Here is a 22,276-nt window from a genome sequence, read left to right as displayed (position 1 = left end):
GCTTTTCTTATTTTCTTGTAATGTACTTAAGATGAAAAGAAAAGCATACCCAGGCTATGGAAGAGAAACTTGCAGCTATGTTCACATCACATAAACTAACCATGAGATGACACTAACAGGCTTCATAATCCTACTGAGCTTAAGAACAGGGCAGCAGTAACTGGCATACTGTAGTAGTCTGATGGGGATATATACACATCAGTAATTTTTATTTCCATACACAAATGGAGTCTCAAATGCACTTCTGTTAAGTTTATTATTTAAACAGTGGATGTGTTAGTTACAAAAAAGTGACTTAGTTTAGTGTTAAATACTTACTATAGTTTAATTGCTGAACCATAAAGACAGAGGGCACTTCTTACCCTTGAAGAGTGCACAAACAAAATATGCAAGAATAATTTTCTTTTCCTTTCATGCAAACCTACGATATTTGTCTCCCCTCCTGACCCAATATTTGCAGTTATCTTCTCTTATATAGAGACTTCCTTGCTGCTCCATGCCCTGAAGGGAAAAAAAACACAGTTGAGGTACACACAGAGTAATACAGGTCAACTTACTCCTAAAGGAAGGATATACATCAATGGCTGCCTTTTTCTTTTAATTACAGGAAAAGATGCTTGTGATTAGAACTATATACTCAAACTCCCAACAAGTTGAAATCTACAGACAATGTTGGACTATAAAAATATCCCAGTGTAACAAATGTAAGAGTTTCATAAACTTAAATTTTCAGTATGCTCTCATTGAATAGAAGGCATCTGAAACTCACCCACTATTTCTGGGAAAAATATCAGAGGTTATTTGGGATTCTTTTCAGTTTTCTGAAAGCTCTTTCAGGAAAGGGTCAACAACTGAAGATTACACCCTGTTTAATAAGACTTTGTGACTGACACCAACTTTGAGTAATAGGATAGTTCAGTCAAATTTGTTTCAGGCACTGAAAATACAAGTATTTGTAATTCCATTTAATGTTGTATTTACTTTGAGAAAAGAGGGTCTTAAGTATATCCCAACTAAACATTTAGGCTAGCTTAGCTGATATTTAAGTTACACCAATCTTCTTCCCTAAAAGGGATTCTGATCTTTCAGAGAGCTTCTTGTATATACTGCATCATTTCAGTTTGTAACTTCCTGGACCCTCCCACAAACACAAAAGCATATTGGTTACTGAATCTACAACTAACAAGTTCCTACTTAAAGTTCTTAAGAATTAAGAATTAAGTATGTGCACCTATGTTGTATCAAGTTGCATATTAGCTGAGGTAGGCCTGTAGCTTAAAGGACATCATACACCGCAAGTAGCAACACAGGAGCCAACAGTTAAATCAAACACTTGGAAAAGCAACTAGACCAAAGTAGTGTTTCTCCTAAGGAACCTAGCCTGGTAAATAGTATTTACAGCTAAGTTCACATTCAAAGTTTAACTTGAATTACAGGCAAGTTAAAATAAATGTTATTTGCTAATATTTCACAAATAACCTAGTGTTCTCCCAGTTCACAACCAGGACACATTAGCTGAAGACAGTAGTGGCCAGATGCTTGTAAGAATCCTACCAACCTTTGCGTACACTCCTTTTAGGCATCTCCCACACTTCCACTTCTTCCACCTCACATCTTGTGTCTCTGCGTTTTAGTGGGGGCTTGCCTACTCTCTTCTTTGGTTTAAGCAGAGGCGGGCACCCTAGATAGACACCAGTTGTATCTTGAAGTCATATGAAAGCAAATTTAAGCTCAACTTCTCTATTGCTTCTCGTGCTTCTTTCTCCCCTGTATACACTACTCTGTGCATATTTAAGTCACAGATAAAAAGCAGAGTGTATAGAAATCACATATCACTTCTCAAGATTAGGAACTGCCACTGTGTATGCATTTAAGCATTAGTTGGGTGAAAAAATAATAGTATTTATGACAGAAAAGCTTTGCACAAATAAGGGCTACTTTAGCTACAAAACACCCTATGATTTCCCACAGTACCTTTATGGAAAGATGCTCTGAGGCATCCTTATATTTAAGAAGGATATGAAACACCCTGAGATGTGCTGGATTGACAGTGCACTTCAGCAGTAACAGAAAAGTTAGAATTAGTTTCCTTATCTTCAAATTCTCTCAAAACAGCAAGTTTACTGCGTTCCATACCACACCCTTTTGATTATTTCTTAAAACAAACATTGAAGAGAAAAATGTACCTTGTTCTTCACTTTTGGCTTGGGGTGAGAGACTACCATGTATTTGTCCAGTGAATTTGGGTTTAGCGCCACTTCTAATCCAGTACTCCTCAGGTGGTATCCCCATGCTCTCCCTCAAAAGTCTCCCTAAAGAAGAGTTGGTTTAAGATCAGTATTTTGCTCGCTGATGTTAATATACAGTTCAATCAACCAGACAGTTTGCCAGAATGCAAACCAAGCCACAGAATCATAAGAATCTTTCAGAAATAAAACAACCTTCTGGAGACCACAGGAGAAAAATTGCAGGTTACAGGCTGCACTAGTTAAATATGTAGATTTTGTAAAAGAAATAAGAAAGAACACTACTCATGTTACTAGAAGTAGATCCTGTTTTAAATGTTTTCATAAAAAGTCTATATTAAACAACCTCAGTGTACCAGTTATGAGCCTTAATTTTGCTTATTCTCACTTCCAATTAAGTAGATATTAGTAGAAATTAAATTATGTAAATTTGGTCTGGGAAAGTTTTACTTAATACAGTTTGACACCAATTTTATAAAAATAGCAAAACTTGGCTGCTGTCCTGCAGTTTGCAAGAAACAAAACCAATAGTTTGGTGCTCCTGCCAAGAAGGGAAGTTACACAACATATGGTCATCAGATTACAGGGTTCAGCCTACAGCTGGCAGTTGCAATTGTGTCCTTTACATTTTCTACTAACAAGCACCTTTTTCCCCAGTATTTATCTTACCTCCCAAGAATTTCTGTAGCGTTCGCTTGTGTTCAGCTTCTTCTCTTCTTGCCATTGGCCTCTTCCTTCCATAATACCCATAGTCACTATATACAACTTCATCTTGTTCTTTCTCCTTTGGTTTGTAAACAACACCAATATTTTCACGAAGCCTGCTCCTAGTTTTCATCTTCTCTTGAGCAGGCCAGCTAATTAAGTGAGCTGGAAAAGCATTTTTTGGTGGCTTCCAAAGCATCCTTCGGCCAACTTGTCGGTACAGATTTCCTTTACTTGGCATGAAGATTCCATATGGAGCAGCTTCTTGAAAGAAATACTCTATTTCATCTACATCTTCATCCTCCTCATCCTCTTCATCCTCCTCTTCTACCTGCACAGAGTATTCTTCCGAGTCCTCAATTTCTGAGGAACTCTTGACAGCTTCTTTCTTGAGAGAACAGATTTTTTTCCGACTAGAAGATCTAGGAAGGACTCTCAGCCTTCTGCCTCTACTGGAAGTCTCTTTAATCTTCATGGTTGAAGAGTTTTTGACATCCTGGCCATCCAAACTGTTCATCTGCTCCCTTCCTACCACTTCATCTTCGTTGAGGGACCCACCACTTTTAATTTTCTCTTTCTCCAAGCCCTCTGTACTTTTCTGGAACGTATACGTGCTTTTCTGAAGCACATAGTCAGGTACAAAATAAGACACTGGGGCATTATCAACGGACGAGACATCCTCTCTAGAGGACATGTCATCAGAAGAAAGACTAAGTACACTTGGACGTTTCCTTTGTGGCAAACACACATCGTAGCCATAGTTTGCATCCATATTATCCAAACAAGCCAGCCAGCTGCTAGAGGGAACATACTTCTCCACTGATTCTTCACACCAAATACTTCTATCTGTTTGACTTTCATTGTTTGCACTGTGGCTTAGATTCAGCTTTTTCTGCTGAAAACTCAAGTCACTCATTACCTCCATACTAGATGGAAGCAGTCCTGCTTGTTGAATAAAGCTGGATTCTTCTTGAGAAGCTTTTGAACCTGTGGATCTTTTAGAGCTAGATTTCTTAGCTACTAGCACATCCTGTCTTCCTGCTGGTTGTTCTATGGTAACAGATCTTGCAAGTTCTGCTATTTGCACTGCCATGGCTTCACCTGGAGGCGATTTTGCCCTCTGACTTGTAGTCACCTGCTTCTCTGCATCCAGCTTCACTTCATTATCATGGACATCTTTTTCTTGCATAGTTTCAACACTCTGTTTTGAAGAGAGGACAGCTTTTCTCTCATCCATGTAAGTCCCTGGCACCAATTTCTCCCCTTCGTGAGGGCCATATATCATTCCCTCACATGAGCTAACAGAAAATACATCACGCTGCACCATATTCTCTGGGACTGGTTTACCACTTGCCACATCATACAAAGGAATAGTTTCTTTAAAGGACTTCCACAGTTGAATAGCTGGAGAGCCATTTCCATATTCTATTCTCACCTCTTCCTTCTCAAAGGCATAGCTTCCAGTAGGAAGATTTCTATACTGTGTAGAGCTGGAAGGACTATTATGAAACTCTCTGTCTACCACAATGGAAGATCCAGATAAATCTTGTTTCTCTGAAGTACTTTCAGTCTCCATACCTATACCAGAAGAAACACAGGCCATATTTCCTGCATCACAACCTCTCGTTTCTGTATGGGTATCCTGATGCTTTTTCTGCTTGTTTTCAGGCTGCCTAGGATCAGTCTGTGTTTCTTTTGTCTCTGTTTTTCTCCCAGGGGAGCTGTAGTGTCTAAATCGTGTTGCATGATAAAACATGGGAGAGGGGGGGGGAGCATTAAAATAAGGCCTTCTGTTAATTCTTGCATGCACTGGATGTTGTGGAACAAAAAATCCAGGGTACTCATGGAGTGCAACAGAATAAAGTGGAAAATATGGATGTCCACCTCGGTAGCCTAATAATTGGAAACAAAGAGAAATACCTTATTTCTAAAACAAGTCATTTTGATAATTACACACGCAGGAACTACTATGAGATCAGACATACAGGCAGTTAAAACACTGCAGTTACCAGTATCTGAAGCAAGGCTTGTAGAAAAACCCAGAGAGAGAGTACTGTATTACAGAACAGCTAATCTGGGCAACAACACTTCAGAGTAAGGCTTGATTTTAATCCCTGAAGCATGTGCTATTTGCTGCCTTTTTTGTTAGTTTGTTTGCTCGTTGCCTCTCCCTTATGCAATGTTCTATAGCACTATCTTTGCTAGCAGAGCTCCAGACAGAAATTAACACAGGTATACTATTTAAAAGATCTATTATATATTGTGGGCTCTCCTTAAAATTCATATTTATACAGTGTATATGTATAGAGCTCATACAAACATTTTCAGTTACACTGATAGGATAACCGTTATTGTCTTGCGTAGTTCCCATTCTGCAGAAACAGATGCTTTTCAATACAGAAAGGCCACACTTTACTAACGCTTTTGAAATTCAGTGCTTAAAAAAGTTTGCATTAATTTCACTTTAAATTATCAGGCAGCTTTTTAAACACACTTTTTCTCTGCTCTAGGAACAGTTTACTACTTCAGATAGCTGTCAGTTACCTTACCTGGTGCAGGCACACAGTATGGGTTATACGCATGGCTGAGGTACCATGGATGTTGAAAAGGCTGTTGTGCTGTTGGCTGCGCATAGAAGAAGGGTCTTGAGTGGTTTGTGGAATATGACCCACTCTCTGAAGCAGATGCACTATTCATTTTTTTTTAAATACTGTGAAAAGACAAGTGACCTGGATTAATCACTTTAAAACACACATGATTTGAATATTCTTACCAGAATTCAGCAGCAATTTATCTTCCTGTCTTCATTTCTAGCCCAGTGAAACAATATGCTATATTGTTATACTTCTAAGACTACCCTTTTCCATACAGAAGTTAGAGTATTACCATCAAAGTTATTACTGTTAAAGGTTCTAGTTGCCTTTTGATAAGTAAGCTTTTATACACAATTTGTAGTATTAGCACTTGAAGTCAATCTCATACCACATTTTGAAGCCACAGTAACTTGGAGGTAGTCTCACATGCATATAAGTAGTGTTTTCACCACTTTAAAGTTAGCTTTCAGTCAATGGGTCTTAAGCAAATGGTTTCAAGGAAAAAAAAAAAAATCAGGCTTTGTATTCCATAAAGAAACCACATACACCACATCTGAAATTACAGTGGGGTTATTGACTCCAAGTTTTGACATTAAACATGCACAGTAGCAGTAGTAGTTAACAAATAATTCAGTGATACCATGCATCTTGTGCTTAAGTTAAGGCAACAAAAAAACCACAAGAAAGACTCTTACACATCAGCTTACGTTCAGAGCCACGTGAGATAGAACAGAGACTTCATCAGTTAAGAGATACACTTACAGGAACCCATTAAGTATAATAATATTATTATACAGCTTAGAAACTGGAGTATAAGAATATAAGGAGCAAGAAAAGTTTATGAGCTACACAGAAACAGACAGCTACTCAGCTATTTACATCTCAGAGCTTAAATACTCTGGAAATACAGAGGAAAAAATTAAAAAGGAAATTCTGACCTGTTATAAACTAGCATACAACTCAGATCTAGAGTCTCAGCCCTCAAGAGGATTAGAGCCCTCTCCAGTTTCCATCCAGAACAGTCTGTCCAGCTTTTTCAAGCACCAAAAAAACAACAACCTCCCTTCACTCAATCAGGCCAAAGAGGCCTAAGGAAAAAAAAAAAAAAAAAAAGAAAAAAAAAAAGAAAGCCCTACAAAAAGCCAAGCTACTTCTCCCCCACTAAAGCTCCTCAAAATTAATGTCCTTGCTGCTGCTACCTCCAGCCCAGCAAAAAACTACCTTCCTGTTCAGCTCACCTTCTTTATAGGGGGCAGCTGCTGCTTACCCACTCCCTTTTCCACCTGCACCTCATTTGGCTGGTGATGTGGGACCTCTTCCATCCAATGGGAGGCAGAGTCAAAACATGAGGGTAGGAATAGCAGTAAAAGTGCTCCCGTGACTGGAATTCTGTAATAAGATGGCTATAATCTTTCAGAAGGGATAGGCAAGGAAGGAGGGGGTGGTGGTGTGTCTCTCTCGGCTAGAAAGTGTTTAAATATTGTTGATCTCAGGGCTGGAAATGATAAGGCTGAGTCTCTGTGAGTAAGGATGAGGGGGAAAGCTAACAGGGCTTATCATCTTGGTGGGGGTCTTTTATAGACTGCCTAAAGCAGGAATGAGATGGATGAAGTGTTCTACGAGCAGCAGGCAGAAGTTCTGCAATTGCAACAGCTTGTTCGTATAGGAGACTCCAAATTCCCTGATATATGCTGGAAATATAATGCAGTATTATATAAGCAGTAGTCTAGGAGGTTTCTAGAGTATGTGGAAGACAACTTCCTGATGCAGCTGTAAGAGAGCCTATAGGGGAGATGTCCCACCAGACATGCTGTTCACAAACAGAAGACTGGTGGGAGAAGTGAAGGTCAGGAGCTGTCCTGGCCAGGGTGACCAGGAAATGGTAGAGTTCTCCGTTTTTGGTGAAGCTGGAAGTGGGATCAACAAAACCACTACCTTGGACTTTTGGAAGGTGGACTTTGAACTATTCTGGACAGGAGAATCCCTTGGGAGTCTGTTCTGAAGGGTGAAGGGGCCCAGGAAGGCTGGTTGCTCCTCAGGAAGGCAGTCTTAGGAGAAGCAGGAGCAGACTGTCTGCCTCTGCTGTAAGATGTGCCAGTGAGGAAGAAGACCAGCATGGATGAACAGGGAACATTTTCTGAGGCTCCAGGAGAAAAAGAGAGTCTACCTCCTGTGGCAGAAGGGTCAGGCAACTCAGGGAGAGTATAAAGAAGTTGCTGGGATATGCAGGGAGAAACGCAAGCCCTTTTTGAACTCAACTTGGCCACTGTAGTAAAAGACAGATTTACAGTAAGAGGAGGGCTAAAGAGAATCTCCATCCTCCTCTGGCTGCAGTGGGGAATGTGACTGCTGAGAATAAGGAAAAAGCAGAGGTTCTCAATGCCTTCTTTACATCTGACTTTAAAAGTCAGACCAATTATCTTTGGGGAACTCTACTTTCTGACCTGGAAGTCTGGATGGGGAGCAGAATAAATTTCCCATGGTTCAGGTGGAAACAGTGAGAGACTCCACCTGGACTGCCAACATGACCACCATCTATGAAAAGGGTTGTAAAAAGGATCTTGGGAACTAGAGGCCTGTCAACTTGACCTCGGTGCCAGGGAAGGTTATGGAACAGATCATCTTGAATGAAAACACACAGCATGTGTGGGACAATTGAGGGATCAGGCCCAGCCACCATGGGTTCATGAAATGCAGGTCCTGTTTGACCAACCTCATCTTCTTTCATGGCCAAGTGACCAGCCTGGTGGATGAGGGAAAGGCTGTTGACATAGTCTACCTAGACTTCAGCAAGGCACTGTCTCTCACAGTATTATTCTGGGGCTCAAAGAGTGGAGGTGAATGGAGTTAAATCCAGCCTGCAATCAGTCATGAGTGGTGTTTTCCAGGGGTTGGTATTGGGGCTGGTCCTTTTCAATATTTTTACTGATGATTTGGATTGAGGGAATTGAGTGCACACTCAGTGACACCAAGGTGGGAGGAAGTGTTGATCTACCTGATGGTAAGAAGGCCCTAGCTGGGCTGAGACCAATGGGATGAAGTTCAGCAAGACCGAGTGCCAAGTTCCACACTTCGGTCACAACCTCAGGCAGAGCTTCTGGCTTGGGACAGTGTGGCTGGAAGATTGTGCAGAGGTAAAGAACCTAGGGATGCTAGTTGATGCTTGTCTGAACATGAGCCATTGGTGTGCCCAAGTGGCCACAAAAGCTAAAGGCATCCTGGCTTGTATCAGAAAAAGTGTTGCCAGCAGTTGCAGGAAAGTGACTGTCCCCCTTCACTCAGTTCCGGTGAGGCTGCATCTCAAGTACTGAGTTCAGTTTTGGGTCCCTTGCTACAAGAAAGACACTGAGGCCCTGAAGTGTGTCCAGAGAAGGGCAACAAAGCTGGTAAGAAGTTTAGAGTATAAGCTTTATGAGGAGCAGCTGAGGGAACTGAGATTGTTCAGTGTGGAAGGGAGGCTTTTTTGCCCTCTACAATTACCTGAAAGGAGGTTTTGGAGAGGTGGGGGTTGGCCTCCTCTCCCAGGAAACAGCAATAGGATGAGGGGGAATGGCTTCAAGTTGTGCCAAGGGAGGTTCAGGCTGGATATGAGAACAACTTCTGTGAAAGAGTGGTCATGCACTGGAACAGTTCCCCCCAAGAGGGACGTGGTGGAGTAACCGCCCCTGAAGGTGTTCAAGAAGTGTGTAGACATGGTACTAAGGAACGTGGTTTAGTGGGTGGTAGGTGGACAGCTGGACTGGATGATCTTAGAGGTCTTCTTCAACATTAATTATTCTATGATTCTAAGAAAGCCAGTGGTCTCATCTGGCAGGTATTTAAGCTCCATCCCTCAGTCACTTCAATGGACTGCCATCATAGCATTGGAAATTTCATTAAGAAAAATGTGTTAGTGAAGTATTACTAATTTTCCAGTTAAAACAACTGGCTGTTTGTTTGTTTGTTTGTTTTTGGGGTAAGGTGGGAGGCCAGGGAGCATGCTGTACATGTGGTGAGTGACTGGAGGCAAACAGAGGTGCGGCTGTTTGGAGGCAGTTTGTGTTTTTCAGCTGGGAAACTCTCCCGTCACTTTATTTCTGTACTATTCAGATCAAGCTTGCCCACTTGCTGCAAGATGTGAACTACGAAGTGGGCTCCGTCTGGGAAGGATGCCTGATGTCACTGTGCACACGCCGTTCCTCACGGCTTGTCTGTCGGCCGCCTGTGTGTGTCACAGTGCGTCTGGCACGCTGGGAGCTCCCAGCTCCTGCATTCACCAGAACAGCTTTCACCCTTACAGGGAAATATCCAGCCTTCCTCTCGGTGGGTGTAGGCTGTGAAGCACTAACGGACCCGAATGGAACTAAATACATCGGCGCCGCCTGCTTTCCGACATACTGCCTCTCGAGATGGTATCTTTTTCCTTTGGACCACACGTCAGCCCTCCCCCTGCTGCTTCTCCCGGGCCCAGCTGCCGGCCGGGCCGCTCGGGGATGGCGAGGACGCGGCTCCTCCTCGTTCGCCCCACCGCTTTCCCGCCTGCGCTGAGCCGCCTCGCCCAGCAGGGGGAGCCGCCGCGCGCTCGCGCTGGGGCACGCATGCGCACTCACTCCTCCCGGGTCAGCTCTCCCGCTATGGGGAGAGCCGCGGTTGCCTTGGTGCGCGGGCGCTTGCGTAGGCAGGGGAAGCTCGGAGGAGTGGAACAGGAAATGGGGGCGGGCCGAGACGCCGGACTCGGCGCCCCTCACCCCCCTCTTCCCCCCGGCTCGCGGCTCTGGGCGTGCGCAGGGGCGGCCGCGCGCGGCGCGTCTTAACGGCCGCCGAGCGGCGGTGATGCTGTGGGGCTGAGGAGCGGGCGGCGGAGGGCAGCGCGCCTGCGCGCCGGGCGACCGCCGCCTCCGCAGCCCGGGCGAGACCGGATCCTCCGCCCCCGCTTCCCCGGCTCGGGGCGCCGAGGCGGATGAGGACGCGGCCGTCGGAGGTTTGTCCGGCGGGATGGCGGCTCCAGAGCCGCTTCCCGTCTCCCAGGGGCTGGGCGCGGGGGGAAAGGAACGACGGCAAAGGGGAGGCCCGCGGCGGCCCGGCGCTCGCCGAGCCTGGGCGCGGCTCTCGGCCACCCGCGAGGCCGGGCCGCGGTGCGGCGGTACGGAGTGCTGTGCCCGCGGCGGAGCGGGCGGGGGGGGGAAACTTGTTGGTGTTGCGCCGGGCCCGTCCGTGGATCCGCTGCCGTTCGAGGCGCTCGGGAGGGCGGGCGGCACTGCGACTGCCGTTCCGTTCCTTCTCGCTCGGCTGCTCCGCTCAGGTGCGGTGTCGGTGCCCGCGGGTGGGCTTGGGGTCTGTAAGGTGGGTTTGAGGAGTCCGAGAGTTGTTGGTGAAGTTTTACGGGCTAAATGCGGATCGTGTAGAGATGGTGAAGAAGCCGCGAAATGAGCCGTCTGCGTGCCTCGGGTTTCCCAGCGCTACCTACTGCTTCTGAAGAAACTTTAAACTGTGGTTTAGAAATAGGTTTGCGTTGCGTTTGGCATCTGCGGTCGTAGGAGCTTTCCCTGCAAAGCTGAGGGTGTCACTTTGAGCCTGTGCAACCAGCTGCTTTGGCAGGCGGGTTGGACTCGATGGTCTCCAGAGGTCCCTTCCAACCCCTACTGATCACTGTGGACCTCGAAGGTCGTGCTCTGGTGTGAGCCCAGCCATGTCCACATGAGTTCTCTGAAGGAGATGAGTTATCCTTCAAGTACGCAATCCACTCGGGACTGAGAGCTGAACTAGAGGGAGTAAGTAGTTCTTAGTGTTCCGTATTTCAGAGTACTCAGGCATGTAAAACTGTAATCTCACTGCCCTGGTGTGGATGTCACAGGTCTTCCTGAATTATTTTTTTGTGTAGGGTAAAAAGGTCGTTACACATGGCACACGTGCAGCCAGCACCTTGTAGAAGCAGACCTGGAGCTGAGGAAAGGATGTTGCTGCAGAGTGTTTTGGGTTGAATTTTGGTTATGTTTGTAGTTTGGTTTCTGTTATAACACAGATGTTTTGATATTGGTCACGTGACTGTGAAACGGACCATAATCCAAAAATGTCTCTCCCTTAATTTAGGAGCAGTTGCACGTTGAGCATAAACTTTATGTGGCTAAACGGGGTATCTGTTTTGAGTCTCTAACCATTCAGGAAGTAATTCATCGTTAGTTAAACCACGTTCATTAGCAGTGTAATATATTTTAATGCTTGAATCTGTAGTTAAGTAATCGCTGAGATATGATGTTCAGGGGAATGATGTACTTACGGACTGAAGTTTAAGTTCTTAAGAAAAACAGACAAGCTTCGTTAACATACCAGAGTTCAAAGGGGAAGAAAGAAACAAAATGCCAACACATGCTTCCATGCCTTCTTGGTACATGGCTGGCTCTTGCTGCAGGCGCCCGTGGCCTACTGATTTTCAAAGGCTGATCCTCTGAGACAGGCCAGGTCTTTCCACAAAACAGAAATGCCCTTGGGGATGGAAACTACCTGTGCTCAACACAGAAGGCCAGTTGCCAAGTTAAGTTGCTGGTTTATCTTGTGTTAATTTTATTTCTGAGCAGGTATTTCCTTTAGTGTGTAGCTTCCTTTAGGAGCAGAAAAACAGGAAAGAAACCGATGGTGAGGAGAGCACTGTGACCAAACATGTTGTTAGCGTGGAGTCTGGCACTTCCAGTCTCTAGCTTCTCTCTAGCTCCAGAAAGTTCACCTGCCTTCAGCTTGTAGCTTGCTTCCCAATGGTAATGTATGGAAAATAGCACAAGCTTCCAAGTGGGCAGCAGTTTTTGAGATAAAAACGTTGTAAGGATAAATCAGTCCTTTGTTTTTTGTGGGATTTCATGTTCTTGACTTACTAGAATCTTCTTGATGTCCTCAGGTTTCTGGGCAGCAGTGTTATCAAAGATACCTTTGATGGCTTTGGAAAAGAGGAAAACATCCAAGTCTGGAGCTGCTTCATCAATTACCTATTTCATTTGTGCTGCCAAGGATGCAAACTTGATACATTACTCAGGAATCCAGAGCTTCCAACACCTCTTTTTTTTTTCTTTCCTTTTTATCTTTGAGATCAGTTGGCTAGATGCATTGATTTAAATAATTGATTTTAATCATTTTTAGTCCTTGTATTCCCTTTTGCCATTAGTTGGTATAATCATCTTGAGGACAGATTGATTTGTAACTTGCTGTACTGTTAATACTATGTATCAGAGCACCTACGCTGGGTGCTTTCCTTGCTCTCTACACACTTGAGTGCTTGTATAGTTTGGCTTAGGGTTGTGCAGTTCTTAATTCTGACATTTCATTATGTTAAAAATAGTGAATGACTCACTTCATGAGACAAGTTTTTACGTGTGATTTGTATGGGGCTGCACTTAGATGGGAATTGGAGTTTGATTAAAAGTCCACAAGTAGAGTATTTAAATCCTTTTATTAGTTAAAACTAAGTTGAATAAGAATAAGTTGACTGTCCAGGAAAGTAAGGGGTGGTACATGTCTGTATTATCCATTTTGCCCTTATAATTTGGAAAAAAAAAAATTGAGCTTTTTTTTTTAAGGAAGATTGAGATAAATTAGTTTAATTGAAGAATATTATATCTGTATATCTTATTCTTTTTCCTACTTATTAAGTTGGAAATAAATATTTTTTCTACAGTACAGATTGAACAGTAGGACAACATTTGTACATGTGTAGTGTGGGATGTATCTGTTCATTAATCTTCACCTGACCTCAGAAGGGAAGCAGCTTCCAGGAAAGCAATTAGTAGCCTGTCCCATAACTCATTAACATCTGATGACTAACTTTTGGAATGGTCCAGTTCAGGTTTGAAGTACATGAACAAGTGTGAAAGCCACCTCATTAAAATTGTTGAAGCTAAAAAGAATAATTACTTTCACCTTTATCTGTCTGTTGCTCCGTGGTGCTGTCCAGCCTGATAAGGGAGTAAGTTTGGCTCTCCGGGTTACGTAGTGGTGCAGTCTGCAATCCAGTACTGCAGCAGCCTTCTGGAAGCTGCTTACTGTCCTGCTTTAAGATAGCTCACTTCCAAGAATTTACCCAGCACAAAGTGGTGATGTTGCGGAATTGAGGGAACCTTCTATTCTGCAATCTCCAGTTTAGGGCAGCATGTGAACTTCAGCTATAAGTCTTTCATGTGTAAATCGGGAAGGCCTGCCTCTGTGGGACTGTGGTTCTGCAGACATCCTGCCAAGCTGATAACATCAGCGTCACCATTTTTCAGTTAGCTGAGATTTACAAGCTGTGTGCTAACTGAGCTCAGTGGCAGAGGCAGAGGGCTGGGACTTGGGAGGATGGAGCCTCTCACAAGTTTTCCTTCAGATGTGCTGATTCTCATTTCCATGTCTCAATTTCTTAAACTCTGGAGTGAATTCATCTTTCAGAACCATCTTGAAGTTTTTGGAGAAAGGTTTGAGAGCCCTAAGTAGCGTGGGATGTTTTGAACAAATTCACTTCGCTTGGGCAAATGAGGATTGATATAGTGATGGCTTTGGAACAGGAACTCAAGAGACCCCTGGTGGGCTCTTCTCCTGAGGAGGATTTGGTATGGTTCCACTGGGAGGGAATGCAGTATAACTGTTTACTTTGTGACACATGCAATCGTTTCTTCTTTAGCCAACGGTTATCTCTGGCAGCAGAAACTCAGTGTGGATGGGGAAACCAGGAGTGAAGTATGTGTGTATTTTACAAACAGAGCCCCCCCCATGCATATCATAGCGGAGAGAGTCTGATCAACTAGAAAACTGAGTCCAGCTTTGTGAATTTACAGTCTAAAGGTGATTCAGATCACATAAATGTTCTGCAATGAGACTCCTGTCATCTCCTCAATCTTCTCTGCCACTGGGGGTCATACTTAAATGTTCTGGCTATTTTTAGTAATTAATTTCACAGTTTCAACTTGTCTTCTGTTGAACAGGTCTGCTTTTTCAGTCGTAACTGTCAGCCACACTGCCAGAAGTGTATGTAGTCATATTGGGTGGTGTACATCAACTTGTTCATGGGGATCTGAGGATGGGTTCTGTTACATGATGACTAAAACAGCATATACTGAAGTTTTGTTCTTTTTTGTTCCTTGCTTGTCCTGAAGATTTGTCATTTAAAATCACATCAGAATGGGAAGCTTTTAGAGATGATTTTCTTTGAGTAGAGTTCAGCAGTACTGATGTTCTGCCTGAACAAAGCTTAATGCCCCAGCTTGTCCTGTTGAGACTTTACTCCTTGGCCAGGAAAAACAATGCTGCCGAGACCCCGGATACCAGCAGGGCCGTGAGCTATTTATTTCTGTGGGCCTGACACGCTTAGGAAGTCAGCATGGCTGTGTAGCCATTTAAAGTTCAGTGCAAAATCTGTCAATGGATTAGGTTGCACGTTAAGCTGTTATCACATAACCAGGGTAGTGGTCAGTAACGTTCAGATACAGTGCATGATAACTTGGTGAAAAGAAGCTGGGACTTGAGGCAAAAAGTCATTGCTTTAGATAAGCAAATTCCATGATACCCATCTGCTTTAGTGACCTCAGTGTTCAACTGCACTTGGAAATTGAAGGTTTGAAGTAAAGAATTGGTGGCAATATCAGTTATTTCATCAGGAAGTACTCACTCCTTCTTCTTCCTCCACTTATTAACTCCTTTTCTATTTTTCTTAATTAACTGCTTTCATTGGAACAAGCAGCAAATGTTGGCTTTTATTTTGGCTTTCGTATTGACTTTTCTGGTTAAATAACAGTGATAACTAAAAGTTAGAGGTTCCTGTTCTGTGTTTTTGCTGGGGGGGGTGGGGGGGGAAGATCTGCAATATTTTATTTGTAGTAGTGAAAGTGGCATGAATTAGTTGTAAGAGCACTGTCTTTGAGCGGTGTTATGTGCAGGGCCCTGCTGGAATAGCACATCTCTGGTAGAGCTGGCAGGTATTCCTGCTGCCTTGATCTTACACTAAATCTTGGAAATGTGTATGGGATTTGAAGTGTGCCATTTCCAGTAAGGTATATTTTGTGTTTTCTTCGTGACCTGCAGTGATAGTGATGACTTAACCAGATGTTAGACAAGTATGTTACTGGTTGTTGCTCAGTCTTGCAATGTAGAAGCACAGCACAATATTAAATGAATGTGGACATATGTAACAGGGTACCCTGGGGTCCCGTACAGTAATGATTTTACTGTCACAGCTGTCCCATCTTCATTTCATGTCTGTGGTTGAGTGGAAGATAAAAGGAGGGGAAAAAAATTGACCTCTTTGCGAGAGAAGCAGAAGTGTTCTGAAAGCAATGACCACAGGCTGCCAAGGTCTGCTTTCCTGCTCAAACAACTCCAGCTTTTTTTGACCTCTGCTACTCCTGCATCCCTTTGCTCCCCTTTTCCCCTTGTTTTTCTTCCCTCTTGCTAGCAGTGGTCATGCTTACCTGGTTGTTTGGAAGTTATGCACAAAGAAGAAAAAGTAAGTTGGACATTAGTATGTGAAGCCCTTCTGCATGGAGGCAACTAATCAAATAAGCATTGGGAATATGGGTTGTTAGGTTTTTAAATCCTTGTTGCTTGTTCTACAGTAGGATGTCAAAGGTGATGGGTGACAAACAGATGGATTATGATGTTGAGAGTTTAGTTGGGAAGAGATGGAACACTGAAGAAATGGCATTTATGTTCTTAGCAGGCGTGGTGTCGATAAGTTCAGAGTACACAGAAATGTTCCAACACAAAAAATATCCCCATCTTTTTCATCTCTGTTCAAGCAGCTGCCTTATGTGCGCAAGGAAGCGTGCGGGTGGAGTCAGTGGGAAAACCGGGTAATTCAAGGAAGAGGATCAGCCTTCCTGATCCTTGTTTTAGCTCTTCAGCCTTAAAACCTGTGCTGACAAAAGAAAGTATCTTAGTTTATGGGTTGAGATGGCGAGGAGAATTCATACACAGGCTCTCCTGCTTTTCTCTTTCTATTTGCGTTGTTTAAGTTTTCTTTCTGTGTGTGTTTCTGTACAAATAACGTGCACAAAATAGAAACCAGTCTGTTAGACAATTAGTTCTAATGGGTAGCTATGAAAAGGAAATGCGTTTCTTGGAGAAGTGCTAGTGTGTAAATCAATCTTATTTTCCTGCTTTCAGTCCCTCAAGTGCAGCCTCTGATCACGAGATGTTACCACAGAACCTACCTCAGACTTCGCTTTTGCCGATTCGTTTCCTGCATCGTTATCAGTCTCAGCAGGAGCTGCGCAGACACTCTTGAAGGTCTCTGAACTGATTGTGACATTGTCGAAGAATGATGACCTAACGTAGGTCAAAGTCTGGTGCATTGATCCAGCGGTCCAAGATAAAGCTGCTTTTTTTTTTTTTAAATTGGTATCATTTCTGAAGTTACTTCAGAAACGTTCAGCTGACCTTTATCTGGCAAAAAGATCTTGACTTTTCACTCTGGTCCTGGAAATATTAATGGAAAACAGTCATGTCTACCCAGGACGAGAGGCAGATAAATAGCGAATATGCTGTGTCCTTGCTGGAGCAGTTAAAGTTCTTTTATGAACAGCAGTTGCTAACTGACATAGTATTGATCGTTGAGGGTACGGAATTTCCCTGCCATAAGATGGTTCTTGCAACATGCAGCTCGTACTTCAGGTAAGTGTTGAAAGCGGGGCTCCTTAATGGAAAGAAATGTGCAGTATCTGTTTGTGTGTAGTTTTGGTTAGTTGGAAGCAGATAACATGTTGCGGACTGTTTTAAGAATGAAGCGAGAAAGTAAAAAAATAAAGATTGCTTGCTGACATCAGAAGAGTAAAATATGTTTTCCAGCATCTTGTGATTTATTGTGGATTTTCCTACAGGAAATGAGAGGAAAATCCCATTTGCGATGGTAGTGTTCTTTAGGGAGCTAATTAAAATTGTATAAAAAGAAATAATTACTTACACATTTTTTTTCCCCCAAGATAAGGTGACTACACATCCCTGGGGCTTGGCTTTGGGAGTTTCATTGCCTTGTTTATCTGTATTTTCTTAGCAGGAATCTCTGCTGGAAGCAGGGAGTGCTGTGCAGGCTTCATTTCCTAAGTCATCTGCCCAGGCAGTGAAGCCTGGGAGTGCTGCAGTGGTGCATCATGTCTCTTTCTTGTTTTTTTTTTTTTTTGTTTGTTTTTCCCCACTTGGCTGTTGCAGTTCTTAATCCAGCAGCTCCCACCCCCCAGGTGTCCCACCTTTTGAAACTTCTTATTAATGTCAGTGAAGCACTGCTGTCTTTTGCATGTACCCTGCAGCAATCGGTTGTTCTTTGTTCATAGTGCAATACAATTAATCCACTCATCTGGAAGGGGTTTGACACCAGTCTCGGGGGCATCCAATGCAGATTCTGTGCATCTTCACAATTCATCAGGATGTTTGCAGATTCCGTTTTCCTGTTGAGGCGGTCTCTCTCTACAGAATACTTGTCATTTTCTTCTGTGTAGCCTGCTTCTTCTATCAGGGTGTAGCTTTTAATCTGGGAAACCAGGATTAAATTATTTTCACAGATTTCTGTCCCAGCTATTGTTTGTGTTCATTTTTTTTCTTTGCATTTCAGATGGATCCAGTGCATGTTTCAGGAGCGAGTATTTTGTAATCACTAGATAATGATTATTGCTGTTGGCCTTCTGCAGATGACACAGTTCCAACTGTCTATAAAATAACAGCCACTGGAAACGTGGCCAGATTTAGTGTGGGTGGCTGATCATAAGGTTGGAAAGCTGTCATGAGTCCATGCAGTGTGAGGCATTAGAATATGCAGTCAAATCTCTTATTCATACGTGTGTTTATTATTTATGGAATGAGGTTTTGGCACCGGTTAAAAGAAGCATCAAGCTTGTGGTTTTGTCAGATTCTGTTTTTTCTTCTCTGCTTTGGTTTACAAAAAGATGTTCGGTTTCCTAAATTTAGCCTTATTATGAAAAATTGATAGTCCTGAAGGAGGCTGTGGGGAGAGAGGGCAGACCTGAAAGACATCTCTTAGCGATCCAGCCATCCTGTATGGCAGGAGCAATGCTTGAGCACTGCTGGAACTGCACGGCTTTGGCACGTGTTGCTCAGCTGTGTGTATGCAGGCTCTGGAGCCAGGCTCTGTAGCAGCTCCCCTCTTTGTTCCTGTGAAGGCTGCCCTCTTTGGTATTCTTAAGCACCTTGCTTTCCTTCAAAAAGCTGCCTGGCAAGTTGAGATGCTCATGTGGCCAGTGAGTGACTCCACCTAAAATGCAAGCTTGCCCAAGGAGCTTAGAAGAGGGCAGAAATGGAGATAGGGTGGGACGAATGGTGGCAGGGCGCTGTCTTTGTGTCAGGTACTTCTGGAAGGGTTTTGCTTAGCAGGTGTATCTCCATGCTGCTTCACCTCTGCAGCTGCAGGGTGCACTCACTGCCCCTTCAAACTCCTCTCAGATCTGGTTTCCTAACAAGTTCAAACTATAAAGAAACTTAAGCTGAATTTATCATATAGCCATTAGTAACTGCCTTTCTGCTTTTTGGGATGGTGCAGAAGAGATACTTTAAGGATTTTTTTATTTTATTTTTTTTACTGCTGTTGATTTTTGTCTACAAACTTGAATTTACCGTACACTGTGAATGATACATTAGCAAGCTGTGAAGCTCTTGTGCTTGCTCCTTTCTCTGAGCTTTCTCTTCCTCTCAGAGGAGCATGCTTTTGGTACAACTTAGGTTTATGCAATGGACTGAGTTGTTTCTTTTCATTTTAGAGTCTAAAATCTATCACCATTATCTTCAAGCAGTATTTTCTGGAGTGTGTTTCTTCCCTCTTTGTTTAACACAGGAAGTTTGAAATTGCCATTGTTGGAGCTCTCTGCCTATTAACACAAATGAGGTTTGCATGTGTATATGAAATGCTTCTACAGAAGGCACTGGTATTGCTTTTCAAATGTTCAGTCCAAATGCTTTAACACTGGATGGTAGCCTGAGGAAAATACTGAATAAATAGGCAACCAAAAAGATTATTTACCTTTGGGAGTGTAATTGCTGAAGACTTAAGAGTGACTACATACTGATGGTTCTTGTTTTCATGTGTGTGTTTCTCTTCAGAGCTATGTTCATGAGTGGGCTGAGTGAAAGTAAACAAACACACGTGCACCTGAGGAATGTGGATGCTGCCACTTTACAGATTATAATAACTTACGCATACACGGGTAACTTGGCAATAAGTGACAGCACAGTAGAACAGCTTTATGAAACTGCCTGCTTCTTACAGGTAGGAGTGTTTTACTTTGACTATGAAGTGTTTCTAATTTCCAAACCATTCTTCCTTTGACTTGTTAGGTGTTCCTTTCTGTTGAGAAGCTTCAGAATACTCTTGTTCAATTTACTTAGTACAGATAGACAGCAGATATATGTGGCAGGCAACTGCTGTCTGTTTTGTGTACACGTCTGTCTTTGCTTTACTGGTCCAATGGAGGATGGAAGTAGAACAGTGCGCTTGCAATACTTGGGTAATTATTGTCTCAAACAGCCATCGTAATGTAATGTACACAATCTGCATGAATCCACGGAGTAAGTCAGTGCTGTGACTTTGTGTATGTTAAGGTATTCCAGGCCTGAGCTCTGCTGTCTATTCCAAAAAGCAAATACATCCACCCACTGCTGGAAAGTGAAAGAATAGACTGTCTGTGGCAATACTTGATATCTTGTCTTTTTGCATTACAGGTAGATGATGTGTTGCAGCGGTGCAGAGAATACTTAATTAAAAAAATTAATGCGGAAAATTGCGTGCGTCTGTTAAGTTTTGCTGATCTGTTCAGCTGTGAGGAGTTAAAGCAGAGTGCTAAAAGAATGGTGGAGCACAAGTTCACAGCCGTGTACCACCAGGAGGCTTTCATGCAACTGTCACATGATCTACTGATCGATATTTTAAGCAGTGACAACTTAAACGTGGAGAAGGAGGAGACAGTTCGTGAGGCTGCTATGCTATGGCTGGAGTACAACACAGAGTCGCGGTCGCAGTATCTGTCCTCTGTTCTCAGCCAAATCCGAATCGATGCACTTTCAGAAGTAACGCAGAGAGCCTGGTTTCAAGGCTTACCACCCAATGATAAATCTGTGGTGGTACAGGGACTGTACAAATCTATGCCCAAGTTTTTCAAGCCCAGACTTGGTATGACAAAAGAGGAGATGATGATATTCATTGAAGCTGCTGCTGAAAACCCTGGTAGTCTTTACTCTTCTGTCTGTTACAGCCCACAGGCGGAGAAAGTTTACAAGCTCTGCAGTCCTCCTGCTGACTTGCATAAGGTTGGAACGCTTGTGACTCCCGATAACGATATCTATATAGCGGGGGGTCAAGTTCCTCTGAAAAATGCAAAAACCAATCACAGTAAAAGCAGCAAGCTCCAGGCCGCCTTCAGAACTGTGAATTGCTTTTACTGGTTCGATGCACAGCAAAACACTTGGTTTCCAAAGACACCGATGCTCTTTGTTCGTATAAAGCCATCCCTGGTGTGCTGTGAAGGATACATCTATGCAATCGGAGGTGACAGCGTCGGCGGGGAGCTCAACAGGAGAACTGTGGAGAGATACGACACTGAAAAGGATGAGTGGACCATGGTAAGCCCGTTGCCTTGTGCGTGGCAATGGAGCACAGCAGTAGCGGTTCACAACTGCATTTATGTAATGGCGCACAACTTGATGTACTGCTACTTTCCCAGGTCGGATGCGTGGGTAGAAATGGCTATGCGACAAACAAGCAGATGTTTTGCTTCAGCTGCCGCTTTCGGTGATAAAATATTCTATATCGGAGGATTGCATATTGCCAGCAATTCTGGCATACGGCTCCCAAGTAGTACTGTAGATGGGTCTTCCGTTACTGTGGAAATCTACGACGTGAATAAAAACGAATGGAGGATGGCAGCTAATATCCCTGCCAAGCGCTATTCTGACCCGTGCGTTAGGGCCGTTGTCATCTCTAACTCGTTGTGCGTCTTTATACGAGAAACCCACATGAATGAGAGAGCAAGGTATGCCACCTACCAATACGACCTGGAACTCGATCGCTGGTTTTTAAGGCAGCATATATCGGAGCGTGTGTTGTGGGACTTGGGGAAAGACTTTCGGTGCACTGTAGGAAAGCTGTATCCATCTTGCCTCGAAGAGTCCCCATGGAAACCGCCAACGTATCTCTTTTCACCAGATGGAGCGGATGAATTTGAGCTGGACGGGGAGATGGTTACTTTACCACCTGTATAGCCCCCGTGTTAAGACTGCACAGTTACCTTGAAATAAATGATTGTGGGAGGTCTGGAAAGAAAAACGTCCAATCTGTCCTTTATGAGTTGTACTTTTATGCCCTACCTAATACTTGCAGCAATCCAGTATGAATTGATGAAATGAGCAGGTATGCTTCCATAATCTGAAATACTGTTATCTGATAATTGAGAAACATATATGTATATCATGATCTTAAGCGTCTGACTTGTCTAAAGAATTAATTTCTAGTTCTATAAAGCCTTGTTTCAGGAAAAACTAGCTTCAGAAAAAGAAAAGTAGTTACTGTTTCTAGGATGATGTCACGGCTGTTCTGAAACTATCTTCCAGTTATATCTGAACTACTTCTGGATATTCTAATTAAGTGCTAGTTATATAATTATCAGTGTGGCCTAATTAAGGGACTGTGCTGCACTTAATACTAGTATCCATGTTGGTATAGCAATTGCCATTCAAAAACAAAACAAAAACAAATCCCATGGATCTACCTGTGGTAGGAAGGGTAGATCTTCCATTGTATTG

General features: G+C 43.3%; 2 protein-coding genes across 2 annotated transcripts; one reads left to right on the top strand and one right to left on the bottom strand.

Moving 5' to 3' along the window:
• Positions 1-460: 460 nt before the first annotated feature.
• On the bottom strand, positions 461-5,648 carry LOC136058902 (uncharacterized). The gene is made up of 4 exons (XM_065752684.1): positions 5,501-5,648; positions 2,916-4,844; positions 1,559-1,681; positions 461-501 (listed from the first exon to the last, which is right to left on the bottom strand). The coding sequence occupies exons 1-4, from the start codon at positions 5,646-5,648 to the stop codon at positions 461-463; spliced, it is 2,241 nt and encodes a 746-aa protein (XP_065608756.1).
• A 4,696-nt stretch (positions 5,649-10,344) lies between these two features.
• KBTBD2 (kelch repeat and BTB domain containing 2) lies at positions 10,345-21,771 on the top strand. Its single transcript, XM_065752743.1, has 4 exons — positions 10,345-10,505; positions 16,643-17,149; positions 19,583-19,748; positions 20,201-21,771. The coding sequence occupies exons 2-4, from the start codon at positions 16,980-16,982 to the stop codon at positions 21,734-21,736; spliced, it is 1,872 nt and encodes a 623-aa protein (XP_065608815.1). The 5' UTR covers positions 10,345-10,505; positions 16,643-16,979; the 3' UTR covers positions 21,737-21,771.
• The last annotated feature ends 505 nt before the right edge of the window (positions 21,772-22,276 follow it).

Source organism: Cyrtonyx montezumae, unplaced genomic scaffold, assembly GCF_038088225.1.
Source record: "Cyrtonyx montezumae isolate F1298 unplaced genomic scaffold, pur_monq_1.0 scaffold_8, whole genome shotgun sequence".
Taxonomy (NCBI): Eukaryota; Metazoa; Chordata; class Aves; order Galliformes; family Odontophoridae; genus Cyrtonyx; species Cyrtonyx montezumae.
The sequence above is the reverse complement of the archived record's forward strand: the minus strand, read 5'-3'. Positions and strand labels throughout refer to the sequence as shown.

What these genes read in the sequence shown, in the direction of transcription:
- LOC136058902 (XM_065752684.1), bottom strand. Translation starts at nt 5,648, where the DNA reads ATGAATAGTGCATCTGCTTCAGAGAGTGGGTCATATTCCACAAACCAC. An exon ending in GCTACAGAAATTCTTGGGAG is followed by an intron (nt 1,682 to 2,915) that starts GTAAGATAAATA and finishes GTGTCTATCTAG; the next exon opens with GGTGCCCGCCTCTGCTTAAA. An exon ending in TAAAAGGAGTGTACGCAAAG is followed by an intron (nt 502 to 1,558) that starts GTTGGTAGGATT and finishes TTTTCCCTTCAG; the next exon opens with GGCATGGAGCAGCAAGGAAG.
- KBTBD2 (XM_065752743.1), top strand. Translation starts at nt 16,980, where the DNA reads ATGTCTACCCAGGACGAGAGGCAGATAAATAGCGAATATGCTGTGTCC. An exon ending in ACATGCAGCTCGTACTTCAG is followed by an intron (nt 17,150 to 19,582) that starts GTAAGTGTTGAA and finishes GTTTCTCTTCAG; the next exon opens with AGCTATGTTCATGAGTGGGC. An exon ending in AAACTGCCTGCTTCTTACAG is followed by an intron (nt 19,749 to 20,200) that starts GTAGGAGTGTTT and finishes TTTGCATTACAG; the next exon opens with GTAGATGATGTGTTGCAGCG.